Here is a 25,171-nt window from a genome sequence, read left to right as displayed (position 1 = left end):
CAAATTCACTTAAGCTTTATTATCTCTTTCCATGGTGCATCTGTCCCCAGTGCCCAGCACGGCCCTGCCACTTGGTAAATACTCCTACTGTTGACTAACATAACTCTATTTACTTTGGAGTCTGCATCTACTGAATCTAGAAGTTGCAAAATGGCACCTATGGTTATATTCCAACCTGCAGACAGGTCCCATTTGGCTTACACAATGTTTGTAATTTTTTAAAAATGTCTCTACTTATTTACTTACTTATTTATTGTTGTTCTTCACATCACCTGGGACACAGTTGGACAATTTTGAATCCTGCAGATTCATTACATAGCGAGGTAATGCCCAAACCTTTGACATTGTTCCTGCTCTCATTTGCCTGTATGACAAGCTTTCTAAAAAAAAAAAAAAATCATACATATGTAAAAAAAGTATCTGCAATTAAGATTTTATTTCATTCATGTCAGATATAACAAGTGCAACTTGAATGTACAAATTCTGAACAGAACATAAAAGAAAAAAAAAAACCCCAACAACGAAAAACTTATTTAAGCAGACTCATGCAAGAAATGAAAGGGACATTGCAGATGCCACGGCCCTTTTGAATTATGACAAATGCAAAGGACTGCTAATAGACTCCCAACGGGGGACATCAAAGGAAGTCCTACATCAGAAAAAATAAGGGCAACTAAAGAGAGAGGTGGAACTTGCCCCAGAATTCAGACAGCATGCTACAAACTTACTTCCTACCCTTATAATAGCCCTCGAACAAATGGCCCATCCTAGAAGTAGACATTACATCCAAAGGCTGATAAGATAATTTACCTTTTGTGTTGGAAAGGCATTCTCAGAAAAGAAACACTAGTGCTAGCAGTTTCTAGGTAATCAAGGGCTTTCATTTAAAGTGCATCTGTACATTTATAAAACTTGGGTGAACTGTTCTACAGAGAAAGGAATCTTTCCAAAATGGAGGTTCTTGAATAATTGCTTTGGGAAGCTGCCCCCTGGATCTGTGAGCATTTAGAATCTTTGTGTTGACTGCTATTGCCCCCTCACACCCTACCTTTTCAGTAAAATCCACATACTCTCTCTTCAGCAGACCCAAAGAAAATCTTTGGGTCTGGAGGAAGAAGATCTGGGACAGAGCTCTTTATGGATTAGTGTTTCCATCGACAGAACGACCGCTTCAGCTCTGAAAAGCATCACAGTGACTTCATTGGCAATTAGAGAGAAGCTCAAGATCATCTCATAAATAGTTCAAGATCCTTACAAACATCCCCCCCACCAACAGAACTGCATATTCCTTTGATACCACTGGACTCCTGTAAATACATAGGGCACCACAATGTATAAGATTGATGCCATTCAAATACATCACCTAATTTATTTATATATTTTATTTTTCAATTCCATTATTTATATACATGTTTTTGGTAATTATAGTAAAGATGCTGGTGAAAAGTAATTTGTTTAACATTTCATAATGCGTGCAAAAGTAAAAACACTGATTGAAAGAAAAGTAATTTTTACCACCATTCAGCCTCAACAAATTATGACAAGCAGTTAGGCAGTATCATGACTTGCAGAGTTATACTTAGCATAATGTTGCAATTCAAAATATGGCACAGAATGAACAATACAGGTAACAGTCCCACTGGCAAATCTCAGCCAGGTTTTGACTAATTTGGTTTCAGTTGAAGTTGGATTATATAAAAAGGTTTCTGAAAGTACTGAAAAAGAAATAGTGTGCATGAAAGAGAATTCAACAATGTTTACAAAATGCCAAAAATTCTTACTCCGATCCCCCCCTTTTACCATAAATAATTAACGAAGTCCCCTTCCCCCCACCCCCCAGCCTCAAAAAGATGTACAAAGATAAATTTTAGCTCAGTGAACAGAACCAAAGGATGACCGCTGTTAGACAGTACTTGGTTAAAAGCCGAAGGACTTTCATAAGGATTCGTATATATTGTCTCTTGAGGAATATAAATAATCTGATAGCATCGCTCTTTTGAGTTTTGGAGACTTCTTGTGTAGGAGTTATAACTGTCCTTGTGCTTTGAATAAAACATGAGCTTTAAAGCAGAAAGCTGATGGTATTCAAAATTCACCATCTTCAAAGTTCATTGTGAGAGTTCTTCTCTGCAGCTTTGAACATCAGGATAGAATTGAAAATTTTGAGAGCAGGGCCCAACTTAATGCTCATAATTTTAACAATGTCTGTTTGGGTCATAAGCAGAAAGGCTTCTCCATCAATTTGCTAAAATGGGAAGAAAAGACAAAGAAGATTATGAATCAATTGGATGTGGTGGTGTGGCAAATAGCCGAAGCTGAGTTATCAGCTGTCTTCTGCACAACACCATGAGAATGGCACAGATGGAGCTCATGTGTGTGAACATTCCCGACTAATGAACCTTTCTTACCGACAATAACCAAATGTGGACTGGAAGCAAAGTAAAAACTCAGTCATCTGAAAAATCGGCCTGCAGGAAAATAGAAGATGATGCCCATATCTCCCCGTGATGACTCTGACTTAGGCAATGAGTCAAGAAGAATTTGGAAAACTCGGGGGTGCCTTAGATCCAGTTCCCACTATGGCAGGTTTTCGAATGAGAGAGGAGAATAAGCACACAGCTGTTTGTGGATATAAACAAAGGAATTCAGGCAAACGTGTCAGCTGCACTCTAACATTTTTTTTAATTAACTTTTCACAATGAAAAAAATAAATAACATTCACTTTATTTATTTAGTGAATAAATAGCATTCATTTTTAGAATGGCCACAATTACTCTTCATATACAGAAAAAGAGTAACTAACAAGGGCAATCAACAGTGTAGATGGAAACACATCAGATGAAGGTGGCAAACATGGTTTGAAGAATGGCAGACTAGGCTGGTTCTACTACTACTAGGCGGGTAACTGTGAGCGACATCCTTCCTCTCTGCGGGTCTCTTCTGAGATTAAAAATCTGTGCTTCCACAGAATAGAAAACTTTGAGATTTAAAGATACAGCTCTGAAGAAGATGATGTCTGGTTTAGTGGACAGAACAAAGGAATAGTCTTTTTGTAAAATTTTCAGGTTTGGGGGTATCCCACCACCTCAAAAAAATTAATTCGTTTCTCTTTCAGTTTTTCCATTTTACACAAAAAGTAAAAACAAAAAACAAAACAAAACAAAAAACCAGTAAAACACACGTTTGCTCTCTGCCTCAGAGTACATCAGAAACTTTGACAGCAATGTACTGTTTTGAGTTGATTGTGTCTGTCCCAAATTCATACACTGAAGTCCTAACCCCCAATAACCTCAGCATGTGACTTATTTGGAAACAGGGTTACTGCAGTAATTGGTTAGGATGAGATCATCCTGGAGTAGGGTGATCCAAGATGACTGATGTCCTGATAACAAAAGGAAATGTGGACACAGAGACAGACACATATAGAGGGAAGATGATGTGAAGACAAAGATAGAACACCATCTATAAGCCAGGGGAGCGGGTCTGGAACAGATCCTTTTCCTCCGCCCTCAGAAGGAAGCTACCCTGCCAACACCTTGACTTCTTGCCTTCTTTAGACTTCCAGACTCCAGAACTAGGAGGACAATACATTTCTGCTGTTTAAGCTACTGGTTTATGGTTCTTTGTCATGGCAGCCCTAGCAAACCAATACCACTCCAAATTCTATAAACAGTTTACCAAATAAAGGCTGATATAGTTTAATAGCTGTTTAAGATTTTCCTCTTTTCTCTAAAAATACAACAAACCTGAAAACCCTTTTAATCTGTAAGAACTAGGGCCATCTTATGCAACTTTGAGTAATAATTATTTGCAAAAGTTTCCTAAGTTTCAGTAAGGAAACATCCCACTGTCATAAACTAGGAAGGAAAGACACTCCAATGTAAATTTCCAAGTGAAGACAAGTTCAGTGGCAGGTAGGAGAAATGTTCCATTGTTTTTTGGGGAACATCTGCTCTGGTCTCACTTGTTTGTGCTATGACAGTCCTCTGATCAAGCAAGGCCAAGCAGAGAGGCAGATCTATTAACACTTGACTCAACCAAGGCAGACCTTGGTAGAATAAATGGTCCGAGAGAAGTCTTCTAAGTCATTAATGAAAATATCAACTAACATACTGGTTCCCAAGGAGCTCATTACAAAGACAGAATTGTTTGTTTTTTTTGTTTTTATTTAATTTAATTTAATTTATTTATTTATTTATTCATGAGAGACAGAGAGAGAGAGAGAGAGAGGCAGAGGGAGAAGCAGGCTCCCAAGGAGCAGGGAGCCCGATGCGGGACTCGATCCCAGGACCCTGAGATCATGACCTGAGCCGAAGGCAGACGCTCAACCATCTGAGCCACCCAGGCGCCCACAAAGACGGAATTGTTTATTATGACCTTGGGCCCTACTGAGGCTCCTTTTGAGATTACATAAGAATTTAACATGACAGATGACTGATGAGAAGAAAGAGTCCGAGAACGGCAAGGCTGGAATCTGAAAGCTGGGAGTGGGGTGAGAAGGTGAAGTTCTGGTAGAGTGTTTTGAAGGTTCCCCAAGAAAGAAAAAGTCATCCCGAGGCCAGTGCCAGCCAGTATATTTCACAAAAGCTACTTCAAAGCGCGACTGTATCTACACGCCTCAATTGGAAGGAAGTAAACTTAATTTGAGAAAATACTTTCTAAGAACAGTGATCACTGCAATGTAATACTGGGCTTGTTTTCTGTTTGTTTTTGTAATGTATATAAACTGGTCTAACTCCAGAGATGAAGTATCTTGCTAAAGGCCCAAAACTCCGAAAGAGGATTTGGAGCTCGGGTTCTGGCCTTCCATTTCATTACTATTATTTTGCACCCCTGGTTCTCTACCCAATGTTTTAACTCTGCAAATCACAGTGACATGCTGTTTGGCTGTCTTCCTCAGAGGGTAAAGGTATGAGCATGTTCACTCAACAAAACTTTTTAAACATCTATTATATTCCAGACACTCTTCTTGGGGCTGGGCATCCAGCAGAGAATAAAACAGATATAGGCAAAAACAAGCAAGGAAAGAAACCAAAACTCCTTGTTAAGTTTACATTCTAGTAGTCGAAGATAGACTGTGAGCAAAAAATGTAAGAGATAAGCAAATTAATTAGTAATGAAGTGACAGTAACACATTCTAAAAGATGATTCATGCTATGAAGAAGACAGCTGGGTGGGGAGATGACTGGGCAGCAGGGGCGGCGATGGATGATTGAGAAGGTAGCAACGGAGCAGAGGGAGTGTGCCGCGTGAACGTCTGGAGGAAGAACACTCCACGTAGGGAAGAGCCAGGATGTGCCTGGATGATTCAGAGAATGGCAAGGAGGCCAGCATGTGGAACAGTGTAAGCTAGGGATGGAGGAGACAGAGGTCAGGAGGTTCTCACCTCTCTCGAGGTCTTGGGTATCAGACTGCAGGCCCTTGTGAGGATTTTTGCTTTTATTCTGATTTACTACTGGAAGTCTAGGAATGGAAGAGTGACATGATTGCACTTATTTTTAGCAGAATCCCCCTGGCTAGGCTGGGAACAGATTGTAGAGGAGCAAAAGCAGAAGGAGGGAGACTGCTCAGGAGGTGATGGCATTAATCTAGGTGGGAGATGGTGGCTCAGACCAGAGTGGAGGTGGTGAAGGTAGAGAAACAGCCAGAATCCCTACATGTTTTTAAAAATACACCCAGTAGGATTTTCAACAGATTAGATGTGGAGTGTGTAAGAGAAAGTGAAATCAAGGATGGTTCAAATAACGGCCCATCCTAACACCCACTGTACTGTTCCCCCTAGAGATCACTTACTAGACTTTAGTCAGACTTATGGTTTACTTCTAGGCCTTAAAACCAACACCTGCTAACCTTGTGAGCCATGAATTTTGCAAGAAATTACAGGATGAATGACTAAAGGAATGAATGAATATGGGAATGATCCATGTGGACAATGAACATTCACCGTCTCACTCCTCACAAGAAGGACACTGAGGATACTGGTGCCTGAGGAACATCTCCAGCGATAATATGCCATGAAGAGAAAATGTATTCAAAGAAGTATCATATTTGAATTTGAACTTGAATCTTCAAGCAACCAAGCAAATCCACATAGACTGTCTGGATATCAACAGAACCAAACATAGGATTTACAAAATGGATGTACTATAAATTTATTTTAAAAAATGTTTTATCATTTTCACAGGTAATGACTACCTGTTTTTTCCAAGAAAGAACAGCAGCTCCCTGCAGGTGTCTAAATCTGTTCAGGGACTGAAAAGTAATGGACAGTGGTCCACGAACGACACTTAGAATTTAGGCATTAAGGAAAGAAACTCAAAATCTGAATAACTGTCAATTAAAGATCAACTAAAAACCACTAAATCAAAAAAAAAAAAAAGATCAACTAAAAAAAAGAAAAAAGCATTCAATCAGAAAAAAAAAGGATGTCGAAAATCAGATCCCTGTATGTCTTAATGAGCATCCATCTAAAGCATAATGATATCTCTTAGTGTCACTACACTGATGCCCAGTGTTTGGGTTCTTAGCTGTCCTGATACTCTTGCAAGGCTCTTAATTGAAAGGGTGCTATTCTTAGCTGCTGAGGCTAAACACAGAGGCAAACAAGGCATATATACTTATAACTGTAGACAGCAGATGTGGAGAAAGCCTTCTGAGATTACTTGGTCTTCTTTCTACCTTCCGGTAGCCAAGATGAGACTGATAATTGACTGCTCTACTTGGAGGAGCTGACTGGTAAGGGGCTTACTTTGAAAGGTCTCTAGTGAAAAGAGTCTCCTGCTGTACTCAAACAGCATTACTTCTATGTAGTTAAAGCCAATTTCTTTTTTGTTCTAATGCTCAATAGGGGTCATAACATTATTAATCATCTCTTATAGTGAAGTTTTGGGCAGGCAGATGAAAACAACTAATGTAATAATCTCCCAACTGCAGACTGTAATGAATATCAGTTATTACAAACATTACTGAGATAGGTGTAAGATCTAAGGGGTTACTTTAGCAATAACAGTAATATTTATTATAACATTAAATGAATTTCAGTCTTGTTAAAATGACGTTTGAAAATAAAATAAAGAGAACTCATTTCATATTATTAAAAATAAAATGTTGCTTATTTCTCTCTGTGCTATAAATTATGTAAATGCATGCTATTAAGTTTCCTGTGTGTGTGTATGTGTTGTGTGTGTGTGTGTGTGTAAGTAGGCCCCATGGTGGGCCTGAACCCATGACCTCAGATCAGGACCTGAGCTGAAATCAAGACCTGAGCTGAGATCAAGAGTTGAATACTCAACCGACTCAACCGCGAGACACCCAGGCACCCCCCACTTCGCTTTTTTTTTTTTTTTTTAAATAATTAACCTAGTGCTATCGCTGTGGAGCATCATAAAATGGTACAAACATTCCCGCTGCATCTAATCTGATACAAAGACATTTTCATACAAATGACTAATACTGCTTTTTAGACAACTCCATACCAATTTGTCAATTTCGACACAATCCATTTCTTCCCTCTTCTGCCAATTCAAACTATTTCACCATTCATTGCATTTCGGTGCTTTGATCCCATTAAGTAACATACTGCCATTTAGTGGAATACTTACTTCATCTTTAAATACCTTTCCATGTTCTTCACACCCAGGTAAGCTCTGTATGAATTCTGACACCTGTCAAAAATAAGATGAAAATTCCCGTTTAAAAAAGAAGTCAGAATCTAAGTGCTACAGGTTCAAAGTATTTCTCCTATATGTTTTAGTTGCTCTTCTCAGAACAATTTCTTCTCTTCCAGAAAAAAAGATTCAACCCGTCTTGCATTCATTGTATCCATCCCTGAAGGACCTACTGCTATATCCTGTCCCTGGCAGACAAAGAAAATAAAATATACCTCATCTGTGCTCCATTTGGAAACTTTACTGGCAGGGATCCCAGCTACGGTGGGAAGAAGTTTGCTCTGCTGCTCCCAGCGTAAGGGCAGACATGGAATCGGGGACTTAAAGGACAGAAAGACAGCCGATCGACGCTGTGCCTGCTGTATGCTCGGTTCTTCCCGGGCACCTGCTTGATTGACACAAATGGGAAATCACACTCTGAAAAAGCAGCAAAAAAAAAAAAAAGCCCCAAATGCCATGTGTCTCCCCCAAATAATGAGTTGGGGGCGCGCTTAGGTAAAGCATTGCTTCCTTTCAACATTCTATTCACTGAATAATTACACCTTCCTTTTTCATTACTGAAGGTCATCGTAAGAAACAACCTGTACATTCAACTCACATGTTTGCTGCATCACCCATTATGGAAGATGTGTCACGTTAGCAAAGCTGCCTCTTTCATGTTTCATGGAAAGTAGTTGCCTCTCACCTCAGGAAATAGTTTGGTTTCCCTTTCAGCTGTGGATGTCCTAAAGGTAACGGCCAAGTTGTGTGCTCAAGTCCAGCCACTGTGGTTACCCTGTGTTTCTACACCTCTTTCCCTTTTATCTCAGTCCCACATTCTTTCAGTTTCTGTTTACTAATCATGTTGACTTTTTAAACAGCCAGCTTACGGCGCCTGGGTGGCTCAGTCGGTTCAGCGTCTGCCTTCGGCTCAGGTCATGATCCCGGGGTCCTGGGATCGAGTCCCGCATAGGGCTCCCTGCTCAGTGGGGAGCCTGCTTCTCCCTCTCCCTCTGCCTGCCATTCTGCCTACTTGTGATCTCTCTCTCTCCCTCTCTGTGTGTCAAATAAATAAATAAAATCTTTTAAAAAATAAATAGCCAACTTATTTTTTTTGACAGGGATATGAAATTATTGCAATAAAAATAAAACCAAAGAAAGGCAAATGCTTTTGTCATTCTTATATTGGTGGAGATCAAAATTAAAGGTACAGAATATTCCATTTATCTGCCAGATCTTCTGAATCCAAGCCTATTTACTTCCATGTTCTTCACACCCAGGTAAGCTCTGGGTGTGAAGAGCTTAAAATCACCATTTTTTAGCAAATGATTTTATTGTCACTGGGACTTCTAAAGTTTGTCAATAATTATCTCCTTAAGATCCTTTAGAACATAAATCTTCTCTGAAAACTACTTACTCAAAGCCCGTCAGAAGAAAGGCACCTCCCCTAACATTTACTCTCCTCCACCCCTACACCAGCTCACAGTTACAATGATACTTCAATTCTACCACCTATCTTTGCCAAATGGTTACCTAGTTTAGGCTTTTGAATCTCTGAGAACATTTTAAGCTATTTTGTATCTCTAAGAATATTTTAAGGTTTTTTTCTTTGAAGAGTAAGATTTACAGAAAAGTAGACAAATCGTAAGTGTACAGCTCAAAGAATTTTCACAAAGTGAACACACCCATGTACCCAACACCAGGTCCAAGAAACAACATGGCAGCATACCAAGAGCCTCCCTCCTTGTGTCCCCTTCTAATCACACCCAGCCGGCAAGGGTAACCCCTTTCCTGACTTCCAACACCATAGGTTCTCTACCCTGCTTCTGAATTACATTTAGATGAAAACCTCGGTGTCTGGCTTCTTTCTTTCAAGAGCATGTTTGTGAGACTCATCCACATTGCTTGCTGTATGTGGTTGTCGCTCACCTGCTCTTGGCTGTATGGTTTTTCGTTGTTATGAATATTCCACAGTTAATTTGGAATTAATGGACAGTTGAGTTGTTTTTAATTTTTGGCTATTACCAACAGTGCTGCTATGAGCATTCTTGTACATGTCTTTTCCTGAACATATGTATGTGTCTCTGTTGTATATACGTACTGAGGAGTGAAATTCTGAACTTACAGTGTTTGTGTACATTCAACTTTAGCAAATTCTGCCAGTGTTCCAAAATAGTTGCACGATATGCATCCACTAATAGTGTAAGAGTGTTACAAATCCTGTGTATCCTCAGTAACACATGGTATTGTCTACCTTTTTCATTTTAACCATTTATGAATTTGCTATGAATTTGAATTTGCTATGGTATCACATCGTGGTTATAATTGCATCTGTCTGATGACTCATGAAGTTGACAATCTTTCCCCAAGTTTATTGGCCAAATGGGGAACCTCCTTTGTGAAATACTTATGTTTTATGCCCATTTTTTTCCATTGGGTCATTTTGCGTTTTTCTTACTGATCTGTAGAAGTTATCTATATATACTCTGGATAGGAATCCTTTGTTGGAAATACAAAAATCTGTCTTATTAACATCTCCCACTCTTGTCTTCCTTTGTACTCCCTTAATACAGTCTTGTATGTCTACTGAAGAAATCCTTGCTTACTTCAAGGTCCTAAAGTTAGTCTCCTCTGTTTTCCGCTAAGTACTTCATGGTTTACCCTCACAATCTAGCTGAACTTTATTTTTGTACAGGGTGAGATAAGGCTCGACATTCCTAATGTTTTTTTCCACATGGATTTCTAATTCCCCAAACATGATTGATTGAAAAGACATCCTTTCCCCACTGTACTGCATGCAGGGCCGGCTTTACCATAAATATAGATGTGTGTCTCCAGATTCTCTACTCTGTTCCACTGGTCTCTTTACACCAACCTATAGGTCTTAATTACCACCACTTTATAAGTGTCCTGATGTCTGTGATCTAGTTCTTCTTCAAGACTGCCTTGGCTATCCTTATCTCTTTGCATTTCCATATAAAATTTAGAATCAGCTTGTAAAAAAATGCTAGGATTTAGACATGGCGATTACTGCTGGATATAGACCAATTTGGTTCTGAGAAATGACATCTTCACAATATCCAGTCCCCCGATCCAAAACCAAGGTATATCGCTCCATTTCTTTGGGACTTTACTATTCCTCTTTGCTCTTTTGTCATTTTCATGTATAGGTCTTGCATATATTTTGTTAAATTTATTCCTCTGTATCTGAAGTTTTCTGTTGCTATTACAAGTGGCACAACTTCTTAAAAATTTATTTCCTATTGTTCTACTGTGGTTCTTCAATAACTTTTCTTTTAAACTAGCCTAATCTGAATTGTGAAATGCTCTGAGTATTAGAAAGTAACTTAGAAGTAACTATTAGGGGGGAAAAAAATCTGTCTTATTGGAGCTAACACACCCTGGTCCTGGTTCCACCTGAGTGAGTTCATACAGAAAAATCTGTCTGTTCCACATGAAACATTTCAATTCTTCAAATAATATTTAAAAATCCATCATGGTACCTCTTGCCCCATTTAATTCAATGAATCTCATATAACTGGTTATAAGGTTTTAGGACCTCATCCTGCTTTACCGAGTATCTGTTATGAGCCAAATATATAAGCCTGAACCAGTTTGTTTTTATTCTTTTATTCTTTTTAAATTTCCTAGAGTTCAGGATGTTTTTGGTTAGCATAAATATGCGGTAACTTAAAAACATTTCTTAATTTCAGACACTACCAAGAGTTTAGCAATTATTTGAAATATGATGTTTGTACAATCTTCTGTGAGGCAGGCTAGCATGAAATGGTGAGATTTCCAGTTCCACAGGAGACTGAAACCATAGAGCCTACTTTTTGGCTTGTCCTCTGACTGCTTGCCACTGAAGTGTCAGTCTTTTCCAAAGTGGTACATTTATGATACAACTGTTCCTATTCTATTAACACTTGCCAACGTTCCCTCTTTCACCATAGTTCTATTCTATTTCCTGCTAAAGCTGTCTTATTCAGCTCATTTCTAATGTTGCTACATCATTATTCTTTAGAAAAACAACTGAGCCATTCTAAAGAAATGACTAAAACCCCTAAAGCTCCCATATTTCTGGTGGCTTCTGCATGTCTTTGAAGCTGATGCTATAAACAGGCCTACACACGTACATCATTCTAAAACTAGTAAGAACTTCGCATCTTTCACTTCAGACTTTCCTCGCTTTTATTGATTCTTTCATGCTGACTGATGTCCTGAGGCCCAGTGGTGTTTTCTGATGAATGGAGCAAAAGTAGAGTTTCCCAGCCACAGAACATCCCATCTCTTCAGAAAATAATAGTGTTAGCTAGGATGGGAACATCCAAAAAAACAGAGAAAACAACTTCAGTTGGGTGAATGTGTACCTGAGTCCTTAAATTGCATAGAAATGTGACTCCAGGTTTTTATTTTTAACATGTGATCAGACTAAAATAAATGCAAAAGACTTTGGCTCAAGTAGCTGGCTCAGTGCCATGAGTAAGAAAGAGTAGGTTTGAATGTGCACAATGTGCTTCATAAAACAAACCCTTTGTTCTGGAAGACATTTCTGCCACCGTCATTTTACTAGAGTCATATTTCTTACCGCCCTCCTATCAAACTATTTATCTGCCTGGAAAATAACACTTTTACAGGAGTTTTCTGTATGTTTTGAAGTTCCCTGAAATGAAAATTTACCAAAGTCCTTGTCCGCTCCCCTTTGGCTTCTGGTTTTGTGCTTCCACAGTTCTTCACTGCTACTCAGTTCTGTACCATTGGGCACAGAACAGCCCGGGGAGGATTTCCCAGCCTAGTTCTTACTCATCCTTGCAAAAGTGAGATATGATTAGGAACCTTTTTACTTTGTCTAGAAACTAACTGGCTTTTACTGTTTTGTGACTATCAGGGATGTGTATTTCTGGGCTTCCTTAATATCGGAAGCAAGAAAATGTTAGGTGTCAGTAGTAAGAGAAATAACTTGGTGGAAATATGTATGGTTTTATTGTGATTGCATCTGCTAGACAATTATCAAACGAGGAATATTTTTCTTAGGCTGATACCTGGGGAATGGGTAGTAGAGGCCTGCCTCCTATTTACGATTATGATTTACCATATGGAATTCACTCACTCAGCATGGACACTGTGTCAGAAACTGTGAAAGGTTTGTCAATACAGCATATTCTTGCAGATTTCCTTGAAATGAAGTGCAATAAATAATAATGTAGTTATCCAAAGTAGAAACCTGCCACTACAAATTTGCCCACCATGTCTGTCAATTCTGGTTGAGAACACAGGTATTAAAATTCCTGATTTGGCTTAAGGTAGGAAAAAGTGAAGTGGAAGATTAACCCTTGTAAGAAGTCATTTCTGATAAAGGTGATCCTGAAAGAAATATCTTCCGATGTTTCACACAGAATCAAGACAATAAATGTTCAGTATAGGGAACATCATCTAAACCAACCACGAAGTCTCCTAGTAGAAAGAGACGTCCTCACCTCCATGGAGTGTGAGAACCTGCTTCCTACAGGACCATTCCGTTAAGACCCAGTGGAACCACTGTATGGTAGGCTGACCAAGCAGGGCAAGTCCTAGACAAAAGGAGAAGTACTCCCTCTCTGCTGCTTTCAGACTCAGATCCCACTCTGAGTGGGGTTCCTATTTCCAAGTCTGGAAATGCTAAATCGACAAGCCAACAGCATAAGTTACCACTGACCTCTTGCCTGACTCATTCCTAGCCCTTCAAGCCAGAGACAGAAGTGAGCCCAAGACCTCCAACTGCCTTGCTTCATTTTAGTTTCAAAACAGTGCTAGGAGGTAGCTATCCTTAAGGTGAGGAAACAGAAGCCTGACGTGCCCAAAGCCACTCTATGAGAAAAGGGCAGCATCAGATAGTGACCCTGGATCTTTTGCCCCCTAATACAGAGGAGAGGGTCATGGTCAAGAGGGTGAGTTTAAAAGTCTGATAAACATGGATTCAAATTCCTGCTCTGCCACTGACTAGCTCTATAATCTTGGTGACATCAAGTTAACAAGATTGTTGTAAGGATCACATGATATTTTTAAAATGCTTATCCCAGTGTCTGACATATAGTAAAGACTCAGCAAATGAGAGAAATTATTTCTATTTTGAAAGAAAGGCATATCACTGAGAGTGTATTGGATATAAAAAGCAAAAATGAAAAGGAGTCAATACCCTTTCAGGCTAATATTCCATGAGTCTATAAAATACGCTCCTAATGTGAAAAGAACAAGGCCAGAAGAAAAGGAATACATCTGTCAACCAAAAAAAAAAAAAATTTTTCTTTTAATGGAGTTAACTGGTGACTAAATATAAAAAGATGAACAATAAGAGTGATTGGGTAAGATAAATGGATCACAGCATCAAGGAATGGAGATAAAAATAGCTCCATGAGACTTAACTCAAGCTGAAAGATACTTGAGGATCATTTCAAGGTTAACAACCAAAAAAAAAAAAAACCACCAATTGCTATGGAGGTAAAAAGCAAGCCTGACTTTTCAAGTGAGAATCGAGCACATTACAAAATAGAATTCAATTCTTTCTGCATTTTAGCCACCCATGAGAAAGAAGGCTTGCAGCAAAGAAAACAAAATTATACCTTTCCCAGGAGTACAAGAGTTTAAACTTGAAGGCCAGTTTATAGAATACTTTATTAATGCGCTTTCCTACAATAATAGGAATGAGTTTTTTTTTTTAAGGTAAAAAGTTTTAAAAAAAAAAAAAAAGGAAGAAGAAGAAGAAAGGAGAAAAAGTGATAAATTATATCCAGTTAAACTCCCCAAAGGTCAAATTCAGTTGCACAGTGAGAATCATAAAAAAACGGGGACTCATAATTACACATATTGCATGGAATTAACCAGAATTAACTAAAGAAATGGGGGAGGGGGAGAGGCTTTTTCAGGAGGAAGTTTTTTTTTTTCATATCAATTTGCTCTATGACTCCAAACAAAATAGTTCTCATGGGCCTGCTGAGTCTTAAATCCTACTGGTATTTTAAACAAACTTAGGGTGGCTTCTTTTCAGTCTCCTCTATCCTAAATAATACACAAACTGCAAAGGGCTTTCTCTCCTACCCTTTGCACCACCCCTCCCAGACAGCTAGATTTAGGAAGGGTTCCTTCCACCACTGGAGGGATAGAATTGGGAATGATCCCTGGTGATTTACTAGGCTCAAGAATGTGGACCCGGAGTGGAGTATAGCTACCTGACCTCCAGGCTCAGGTTTGCAAGAGGAATTCTTCTAGCACCCCAATGGGAGCGTTAAGGGGTAAGTGTTCTTCACAAAAGACCTGGGAAAAATTCTCTGGACTCAAAAATGTTAAAATAGAAAACAATCACCATGGAGCCTCTGACAAAAAGTTCTACAAAACATCAGAAGAGGAGCATTGATTTATTGACAGAAGAGTTTCATGATTTTAGTGAGGTTCAAGGGGATAGAACCTTTACAAAACAAAAGCAGGCTATGAAAGAGAACAAGCCAATGTAGGAAATTGGAGGGAAATAGAAACCACTGCTCTTAAAATTCCTGTTAAAGGCAGTAAGTAGTAGACTTGACAGAGCAAGAAGCTAAGTAAGATATTTCAACCTGAGAAATATGCCGAGAACATCAAAAATACATGTAAGTTGTTAAAATACTAAAATACTGGGGCACCTGGGTGGTTCAGTTTGTTAAGCGTTCGACTCTTGATTTTGGCTCAGGTCATGATCTCAGGGTTGTGAGATCGAGCCCACACTGGGCTCTGTGCTGGGTGTCAAGCCTGCTTAAAGATTCTCTTTCCCTCTCCCTCTGCTCCCCACCCCCACTGCACGCTTGCTCTTTCTCTCAAAAATCAAAACAAAAGCTAAAATACTTCCATATTGGTTGGTACAATGCCCCCTCCCCCATCCCACTCCCACCCTCCCCCAAGGCAGCCAGGCCCTTAACTGGACTTCATAAGATCCAGCAATTAAGGGTAACTCTTGGTATAGTGGAGAGCATCCAAAACTCTCCTCCAGTACAAAGACCAGTGTTAATTTTAACTGTCTTGTGCAAGGTTGGATGACAAACCAATTGTTAAATATTTTGAAAATAAAATATAATCCCTTGGCTCTAACTCAAGAATAATAGGTATTACTAGTCAACAGAGAGAACAGAGCACAAATGGTAACCGAAATTATAACTGAAAGAAGTTTCCTGGATTTAAAGACCAGTTGGCAATCACAGCATGATTTCACTGCAGATGAAATTAGTTTTACGACAGTTTTATATAAAATGTTTCAAAACTTTGATAAGGAAACTTATCAAATTCATTTTAAGAGGCTAAAAATGGATGAGATATTAATAGTCAAATCTCACTTAGGAACATATGTGCAAAAATTCTCAGAGCAACTTATTTTATGAGGCTCTCTCCCTTTCACTAATAAAAAATAAGACAGTAAATAATATATCCTTACTGAACTATAGGCTTTGTAGGTGAGAACAATAATTAAGAGTTATGTATGAATCCTAATCATGTTTCCGGAGAGAATAAAACAGAAAAACTCAGGCAATTCAAATTGAGAAAAACAGGACAAAAATATACAAAGTTTGAAAAGACAAAGAGAGAACACCATGCATATCATAATGTTAACCAAGCCAAATTCTCTATTAAGAGAGTAATAATTTTCCAGATCATTTCCAGAAAAAAATGATCAAAATCAGCTCAGCAAATCCAACAAAAAGTTAAATCAATCACCAAGTTAGGAAGAGACTGAAACGTTTACCAAAGTATTACTCCCTCAAAAAGGTCAGAGTCTAGAAGATTCTATTCTGCATCTATCTGAATTTTCAATGATGAGACAATTCCAGGCAATAAACACTTCTTCCACAATACTACTATTCTACTACTCCCACCAGCTAATACTTCAGCCACTGATGCATTGAATCCTCATGATAAGCCAATGATGTGGCTACCTACTACTACAGTAATCTTACACAGGAGGAAACTGAAGCCCAGGGCGAGCTGCACAGCTAGTAAGTGGTGGAGCCCTGAGAGGAATGAAGGCTGTGATCCTAACCACCATGCACAAAGAAAGACTGAGACCTTTGTCTAAGAGTCCAATATACCTTGATGACAGAACCCTCATAAAACACATGTTTTTCTTCCTTTCTAAATGGCCAGAAACATATTAAAATAATCAAACGCTTGCATAGCACTTACTATGTGCCAGGCACTGTTTGAAGCAAGTGACAGAAGCACTTCATCGCCATGGCAACCCTGGGAGGGAGTTACCATCATTATGCTTCTGGGTAGATAAGGAACCAGAAGCATGGAGAGGTGTGTTCAGTGCCATGTCCAAAATCGCACAGCGAGCAGGTGGCAGAGACGGCATTCAAACCCTGGCCATCTGTAGGGTTTGTACGTGGTGTTATATTAAACATAATAGAACATGCTGAAGACAGCAGAGAATGTAACCTTTAAAATAATCACAAATTACTGCTTTCTAAAAAATCAGATATGGAAATCAAAGCCTCCCTTATGGAACAGGTCATTGCAGGCAAACAGTCATTAGGTGCTGTTCTCAAATCTTATAGAATAATCTAAAGCAAGAAATACACACAAAAAAGCAAAGTCTCCAGGGACTATCATTAAAATCCCAATCAGGCTAACCTTTTCTTATAAAAAAATAATAATTATGTGTAAGTTATAAATACAATCTATACTATGACTTACAGGCATTACGACTTCATTACCTTGTTAAGCCACTGTAATGTGTTTTTAGCAGAGATGGAAGACAAATTACTTTCTCAAGTACAACTTAAGACGTTTGTTCAAATGATTTTCTTTTCATTCTGTGGTATTAGACTAAGACTCTATTAATTCCATTTGGATTTCAGTACACATTCTGAGGTGAGTTTTAAACATATGAAGCAAATGACATCAACAATACCAAAGAAAATATATCACAAGAACCAAAGAGAATGCTGCCCAAACTTTATATATAATATTGCACAGATATGTGAAAAAGACTGTAAATATAGGTCACAAATGAATCCATATCATTATGAATTACATACTACAGTTGACCCTTGAACAATGCAGGGGTTAAGGGCACCAACCTCTATACAGTCGAAAATCTGTGTAGAATTTTTTTTTTGAAAATCTGTATAACTTTTGATTCCCCCAAATATAACTACTAATAGCCTATTGTTGACCAGAAGCCTTAAGCAATAACCTAACTAGTTAACACCATTTTGTATTTTGTATGTATCAAATACCGGATTCTTACAATAAAGTGAGCTAGAGAAAAGAAAATGCTATTAAGAAAATCATAAAGAAGAGGAAATACATTTATAGGACTGTACTGTATTTATTGAAAAAAAATCTGTGTATGAATGGACCCACACAGTTCAAATCCACGTTGCTCAAGGTCAACTGTATATTTATCCTGAACAATAAACTTCTATAGCCTGCGGTAACAGAATAAACCAACTAAACAAAGTTTATCTTTAATATAGAAGTGGCTGCTATATTCTAGTCAAGTTCTGACTGTTGAGTATTAATAATAATATCCATCAATAAGATGAGATTATTATGGCTACCTCTGGCTTCATGCGACGTCCTCATTTCACTTTCTGTTCTCTCTTCAAAGTCCTCTTTGACATCATCAGCATGCTGGTCTCTGAGAAAAACAGATGTATCAATGTTTTGTAATGCACTTTAAAGGATGGTTCAGCACTGCACCTCAGCAACTGTTATAGGTACGTGATAAATCACTGAATTCTACTCCTGAAACTAATACTACACTGTATGTTAACTACCTAGAATTTAAATAAAAACTTGAAACATTAAAAAGCAACAAGAAAACAAAACACAACAAAATAAAAACACATGATACCACTAAAATGTTAGAAAGGATTTTCAGTTCTACTAAGAAGCAACGCCTAGTAATAACATCTATAAACATCCATTTTCTTCATTACCAATTTTCATTTAGAGTTCAGAAAGGAGATTTTTTAAAGCTAAGAATGGTATTAAGGTGAACTATTCTGGCAAACGCAGCTACTCAACTTCAACTGGGACAGGTATTCATGAAGAATTTTACTTGGTACTATACAGTAAAACTACAATTTAAGGAAAGAAAATATTTTGAAACTCCAGACCGTTTAATCAAGTAGCATATACACTACACTCAGCTCTGGGATTTGGGCTTGAGCCTGAGACTGGCCCAGGAGAATCAAACTCAATTCTAGGAAGCTTTTCCTGGCTTAATCAGGTCAAATGTGTAGGCTGAACTGATTCCAACTCTTTTTGACCAGGAATGATCCAAGGCTAATCTAAGCATGCCGAAATGCTCTAAAATGCAATGGAATCCATTACGATCTTAATTCAGAGCTTTACCCTTAAGTCAGGGACAAAAACAGCATTAAAGGGAACCAAGAACAGACTAATTATATTTTCTTTAAAGCTACATTTCAAGTATTTAAAATTTTTCAACCTAATTTTTCCATTCCCAGAGTTCAAAATACATCCCACTCTCCAATTTCCTGGTACTATCGAGGCTATGATCCCTGGTTTCACACTTCAATGCCTTATAATACTCTGCATTTATGATGTCCTACTGTTTCTTATGTGTTGTTACCTATATATAAATATATCCCGAGTTTCTAAAAGATCCAGATCATACTTCTACTGTTAAGTTTTAAGGAAAAAAGCAAACACATTTGAAACCAGACACCCCAACAAAATATAAAGCAGCTGTATAGTCTTAATTACAAAGGCACGAATTTATTCTCCATTTGAATGATGATAATTTAACACAACAATTCAAACACGGTAAGTATGCCATAAATACATGTTCACTACTTCTTAGATCATTTCCACAAACACATGTGAAATTTCATTGAGATCTGTGCTCCCTGGCTAATAAGTTCATACTAAAAACAACTTATCCCAAATGCTGAAGAAAACTTGCTTATTTGAGAATGGAGATGAATCACGGTTAATACAAAATAAAAACACATCTTCTTCCAAGAGTAATCAAATGATTATTGGAGGCTCTTATTCCATAAAATGTAAGATTCCATAAAATGTAAGATGGAAATATGGGAAAAAATAAGAAAATCACTGATAATTGGAGAAGGACATTAGTTGAAAACTGTCTTCTCTGTAAAAACTGTGCTAAAGTTATACTTGGTAATTACAACATGCTAAAATCAGCCTCGTATGTTAAAATTAGCTTATGTGATCTTCTGAACTTGTTTAATATTAAATTAGAATATTCTTTGAGTCTACAAATCTATCCCAGTAAGTACTGTGACCACTGAAAAAAGTTGTTTGTGCATGACTATCTTAATATTTACTAGAAAAAAAGTCACATATTACAGTGATAACTTGAAATTGGCATTTTTCAGAGTTAAAATAAATTCCTAATTAGTCATCATAGATTTCCCAAAAGCTTTAATGAGTGGTTAAAAGGGAAAAAAAAGACAAACTGAGATCAAAGGCTACAATTAAGTCTTATAATTTTTCAAATATTTCTGTTTTCATGATCAGAATTGTCCACTGATAAGTTTTACATTTTTGTGGTTTTAATAAAGCACAGCATTCCTTTAAAGTTAAGTTTTATTAAAATAAAGGTATAAGACTTAAGTATGAGCAAAGTTCTATTGTATTCTTATGCCCAAATACAATGCCAATGGTTTATCTTATGAATGTAAGAAAAGGACCATTTGCTAGGAGAGAATGGAGACAGAAAAGGAAAATAAGACCTCTGACCCAAAAAGTTTCTTCAGGCCTGAACCTGCTGTAATCCATCCCCAGAGAAGCAAGATGGAAGCCATCTATTCTTATATTATTTATATAGCTTCATTATAGAAGCATGTTCAGTTTCCATTTTCCCTACTGCAACTCGTGATATTTCATTAAGCTGAACCCATATAAACTTGGGAATATAAACATGAGTATTTATCCTTACCAAACACAATTCAAATAAAGGACTCTAGAAGAAATGTTTACTGAATGTTTTATTTCCAATTAATATACTGATTCTGCTAATTCCTTAAAATTAAAAGCGACTAAGCCCCTAGGGGGTTCTACATGATATTTCATTTACTAGAAAGTTGGAGGGGTGGGGCAGTGGGGTCACCTGAGCAGTCTATTAGAACAAGCATTATCAAATAGATGGATGAACAGAACCACTGAAGTGAGCAGAATCCTAATTTAAGCACATCTAGAAATGTGGGAGCAGTTAATAATAAGAAAAGTTACAAGAACATACTATGCACCAAAGGCTGGCTGAGATCTTTATATGTCCAATATTTCGTAACAATTGCTAGAAGAAGGTTCTGTTCTTAAGGCCACTGAAACTTAAAGAGGTTAATGCCAAATTTGTAGAACAAGTACAGCACCAGGTCTACTGACACCAAAATCCATAATTAGATTCAAGTATTACTTGGTTTTTACCTTTGCATTTCTCCAGAATACAGTATACCCGTCTTCTAGTGACAAGGTCAGTCATGAAGAATCTGACTCATTCTTGTTTGTCTTGTATTTTATTTAAAATAAAAACTGGTTTCTCAGGGTACCTGGGTGGCTCAGTTGGTTAAGCGTCTGCCTTCGGCTTGGATCATGATCCCAGGATCCTGGGATCGAGCCCTGCATCGTGCTCCTTGCTCAGTAGGGAGTCTGCTTCTCCCTCTCCCTCTGTCACTCCCCTGCTTGTGCTCTCCCTCTCTCTCTCAAATAAATAAAGTCCTTAAAAAAATTGGTTTCTCAGTTGGGCAACCAATATTTCTCTCTCCTACAAGGTGAGGAGTTTCATTGCTAATTCTGACTCAAGAGGTGCCATGATGGGTCTCTTTCTCTGTGCAAAAATGAAATCCTTAATCTAGGATTTCAACTTCCTAAGCACAAAGTTATTCTAGTTGCACAGGTCTTCCAATTACAGACAAAACACGTTTATATCAGAATGCCCCAACTCTGTGATAACTTTATAATTAATCTCTCTGGAACACGGTACCAGATATGCTTCTTAACAGATTCTCTTTAAAAAAAGACCACCAAACATATTTTGATGTATTTTAATAGTACATTTTTGCTCAACAAAAAACATCTCTGTTTTCTTCTCTTGATCAACACTTTCCATTAGCAACAATTTCATTTAGCTCCGAAGGAGATACAAGCTGACTGGGCAGGGGGCTAGGGAATCAGAACATGGAGTGGTTACATGGATGGTCTCTGGAAGTGAACAGACCTCCTTCCAATATCAATTCTGCTACTTAATTCTAAATGATCTTCAGCAAGTTACTTAACTTTCCTACTTCCCAGCTGCATCACCTGTAAAACGAGGGTAATAAATCCCTTTCCTCACAGGCATTTTGAGGACTCAATAAAATAATGAATACAAAATGCTGCCCACAGCCAGACATAGAAGCAGAAGCATGATAAACGGCAGCTTCTACTATTTAAGAATTACTTCTATTTGGGGATAAAATCATCCACTGTCACCTGTTTTCTTCAAGTTTTAAAATAGTTTTTAGAGTCAAAGTTACGAGCCAGACTGCAGCCAGACGGCCTGGGCTGTAATCCGGGTCTGCTATTGACTAGTTGTGTAATCTGTAACCACGAGAGGTTCTACATTTTTGAATGGGGATGTGAGAACAGCACTCACCCCACATAAGGCACTGTGAAGATTAAGTGAGCTAATGTAGGTAAAAACACCTAGAAAAGTACCTGGAATACAGAGATTTCCCTTGAGATCTTAGAATTTTCAAGAACCAATTTATTTCAACATTTCTTTAGCTTGAATTGAAATATAACCATAGCTAAAACCTTACTGAAGAATACTCTTTAGGTTTTTAATTAAGACAGTGGAATCCACTCAAGTGCAAAAATGTATTCTTTATGAGTCAGCAACCTCTTTTTCTCTGTAATTACATATCATGCTTTAAATGTCTATCTTACTCTAAATATGCTTTGTAGTAATTATTAGCAAAACAAACATCAGAAGGGTAAATACATAGTAACAGGATGCATTTGAATGCAAATAGCTATATTTCTTCAAGTTTGTTTATTTTTCATTTAAAAACAATCCCTAGCCAATTATGCTTCCATCAGTCCCCAGTATGTTAAAAACAATATTGAAAAAAATGTGAAACAATTATTTTGCTTCAATTCAGAGATTTCAGCTATCCCTCGAAATCCAGCATGAGTTTGATTTGGCTCCTAGCTTGAAATAACCCCACCTTCTCTCTCCAGCAGCGCTTATTCTAGTCTCACAGGGGTTTTGTTAGAGCTGAAAAGTACCTGTACTTCCTAGTAACCAGAGGCGACACAATGAATGTAGCTGGGGCCGTAAAATAATGTAGGAATTTCTGTTTTGAACATGAAAAGGAGGTCTTTTTTGCATGCCCCCAGCAACTTTTTTTCCCCTAATTTCTGGGCTGAGGTCACTCACAGGAAAAAAAATCCAAGAAAGAGAGTCTCAGGGTTTATACTTCAGAGGAATTATAAAAGATTACTTGAACTGTCTCCAAATGCCTCCTACAAATGAAGAGGAGAGTGTGCATCCACAGCCTCAGTACAAGAAGGTCACCATCTTCAAAAGGACTCAGAAAAGATGGCAAATAAAACCAGTCGGATTAAAACTTTTATGTCTATGGTTAACATCTGAATAGTCTTTAAAGATTTATTTTTGAGAGAGAGGAGGGAGGGGGAAGAGAGAGAGAGAGGCAGACTCCCCACTGAGTGCGGAGCCCCACATGGGGCTCAATTTCAGGACCCTGAGATTACGGCTCTTGAGATCACAACCCGAGCCAAAATCAAGAGTCAGATGCTTAACTGACTGAGCTACGCAGGCACCCCCAGCAGTGGTTTTTATAGTGTTTTCATAAACATGGCCTAAGAGAGGTAAACATGGTTTACTATTTATCTAATGACTAAAAATAAAACATTTTGATTAATAAGCCTATTAAATTATCATTTAGCATAAGGAACATATGTTAATGATGAAAAGTAATATAATTAGTCAAAACAGTGGATATTATCAAATGCCAAGGAAAAACCCTCCAGAAAAACTAATTGAGCAATTAACTAATCAATCTTCTTATAAAATGTAAAGCCCTAACCAATGAGGTGAGTATTGGGGAATAAAGGCCATATATTATAAGAAGAGCAAGACTGCATTACTTTCATGTTGTCAAAGAAAAGTAACCAGGTGTCACTGCTTTTCCACTATATATAAAAGAGTCATCTGAGTCAGGAATTAGTGCTATTCGAGGGGATAAAATGAGACCCTGTTATAATTTTGGCCCAACAACTTCACAGGCATACAACAATTACAGAGTCATCTCTTCCTTACACTTTGAATGGTTGCCCTGGTGTCACAGTGTTTGGCACAAGAACTGAGAATGTTTTAACTAAAACTGAGCTTCTCTCTGGTGCACACAAACAACCCCATAGATTTGACTCAGGTTCCCAAGAGCTGGAATATTTTTAAACTTCCACAGCTCCTGATCCATACCTGGCAGCCCATTGACAAAAAGGGGAAACAGGCTTTTACATGGGTAGGTAATGCCTAGTCATCAAAAGGACTTTCTCCAATTGTCAACATCAAACCCTCAGGCTCAGAAAGCCTCAAAAAGCAAAATAAAGTTCCCAAAGATTCTTAATTAGCATTTGTAATCTTTTAGAAATTTTGGCTCTAAGTTAATGTTATTCTATTTGATCTTGCAGTTCTGCAAAGTAAAGAGATTTTTATATGCTTATAGTTTCATATTTATGTCAGTTTGTTTTCCCATCTGTTTAATAAAGCCCTCCTCAAGTGTACAGACTAGCTCTTGGTATGACTGGCAAATTGGATTCATCCTAGAAACATAAATCAGACTAATACTTGCAATTTCTACAACTGCTCTCTGTAATTCTGAGTAGAAACATGGGTCCTACAACTTGAGAAGCCTTTTTAATGGCCTATAATGATCTGAACAGACTGAAATTTTTCATTGGATTTAGATTAGCAATGGGCATTTGCCTTGCAAGGTAACACAAGCATTTAGCAGATATTTAAAACATGCTTTACTGTGTTTCTGTGGTTATGTCTCAGCAGGCTTAAACAACATGGGAGCTTAAAGCATTCCGTGATTTTTAATAGAGATAGCACCTAATTTAGAAACACAGTTACAAACAGCTGTAGGATAGATTTCACGAGAATGAGCCTATGTGGGATAGATGCCGATGTTCTCCAATTGGTAACACATTGTGAATTATTACTCCAGAGAAGGGTCTTTATATTGAATAATAATTCTCAAAGCCTACTATATAGATCACTTGCATCTCCTGGGGGTGCTTGTTAAAAACGAACTGGGATGCACCTTACATTTCCTGAATCAGTATCTCTGGAGATGGTACTTTGAAAGCTGCATTTTAACAAACATCTGATGATTCTGATGCAAAACAATGTTCGCAACCCAGGTTTTATTAAGAGACCGAGAAATATACACATACTTTTACTCAGCAGTAGAAATGCAGAGACTTAAGGTTATCAGTCCCCAGGAAAAGACCGTCAC

The 25,171-nt window shown here is 37.9% G+C and overlaps 1 protein-coding gene across 6 annotated transcripts in view; it reads right to left on the bottom strand.

The window, feature by feature from the left end:
- Window positions 1–417: 417 nt before the first annotated feature.
- The window catches only part of L3MBTL3 (L3MBTL histone methyl-lysine binding protein 3), a 120,109-nt gene continuing 95,355 nt past the window's right edge, over window positions 418–25,171 (bottom strand). For 3 of the 6 annotated variants that reach the window (XM_034990610.1, XM_034990612.1, XM_034990614.1), the window contains 4 exons: window positions 18,209–18,288; window positions 7,883–8,055; window positions 7,602–7,664; window positions 418–2,245 (listed from right to left, as the gene is read on the bottom strand). In XM_034990610.1, the coding sequence (XP_034846501.1) occupies window positions 2,102–2,245; window positions 7,602–7,664; window positions 7,883–8,055; window positions 18,209–18,288 (460 nt within the window). In that variant the 3' untranslated portion in view covers window positions 418–2,101. The remainder of the gene's footprint in view (window positions 2,246–7,601; window positions 7,665–7,882; window positions 8,056–18,208; window positions 18,289–25,171) is intronic. The other 3 variants (XM_034990611.1, XM_034990613.1, XM_034990615.1) reach the window with 1 other exon arrangement.

The sequence above is a fragment of the Mirounga leonina genome, unplaced genomic scaffold (assembly GCF_011800145.1).
Source record: "Mirounga leonina isolate KUSES-001 unplaced genomic scaffold, KU_Mleo_1.0 Mir_53, whole genome shotgun sequence".
Lineage (NCBI taxonomy): Eukaryota > Metazoa > Chordata > Mammalia > Carnivora > Phocidae > Mirounga > Mirounga leonina.
Note: the sequence above shows the minus strand (reverse complement) of the source record. Positions and strands in the feature narration are given on the sequence as shown.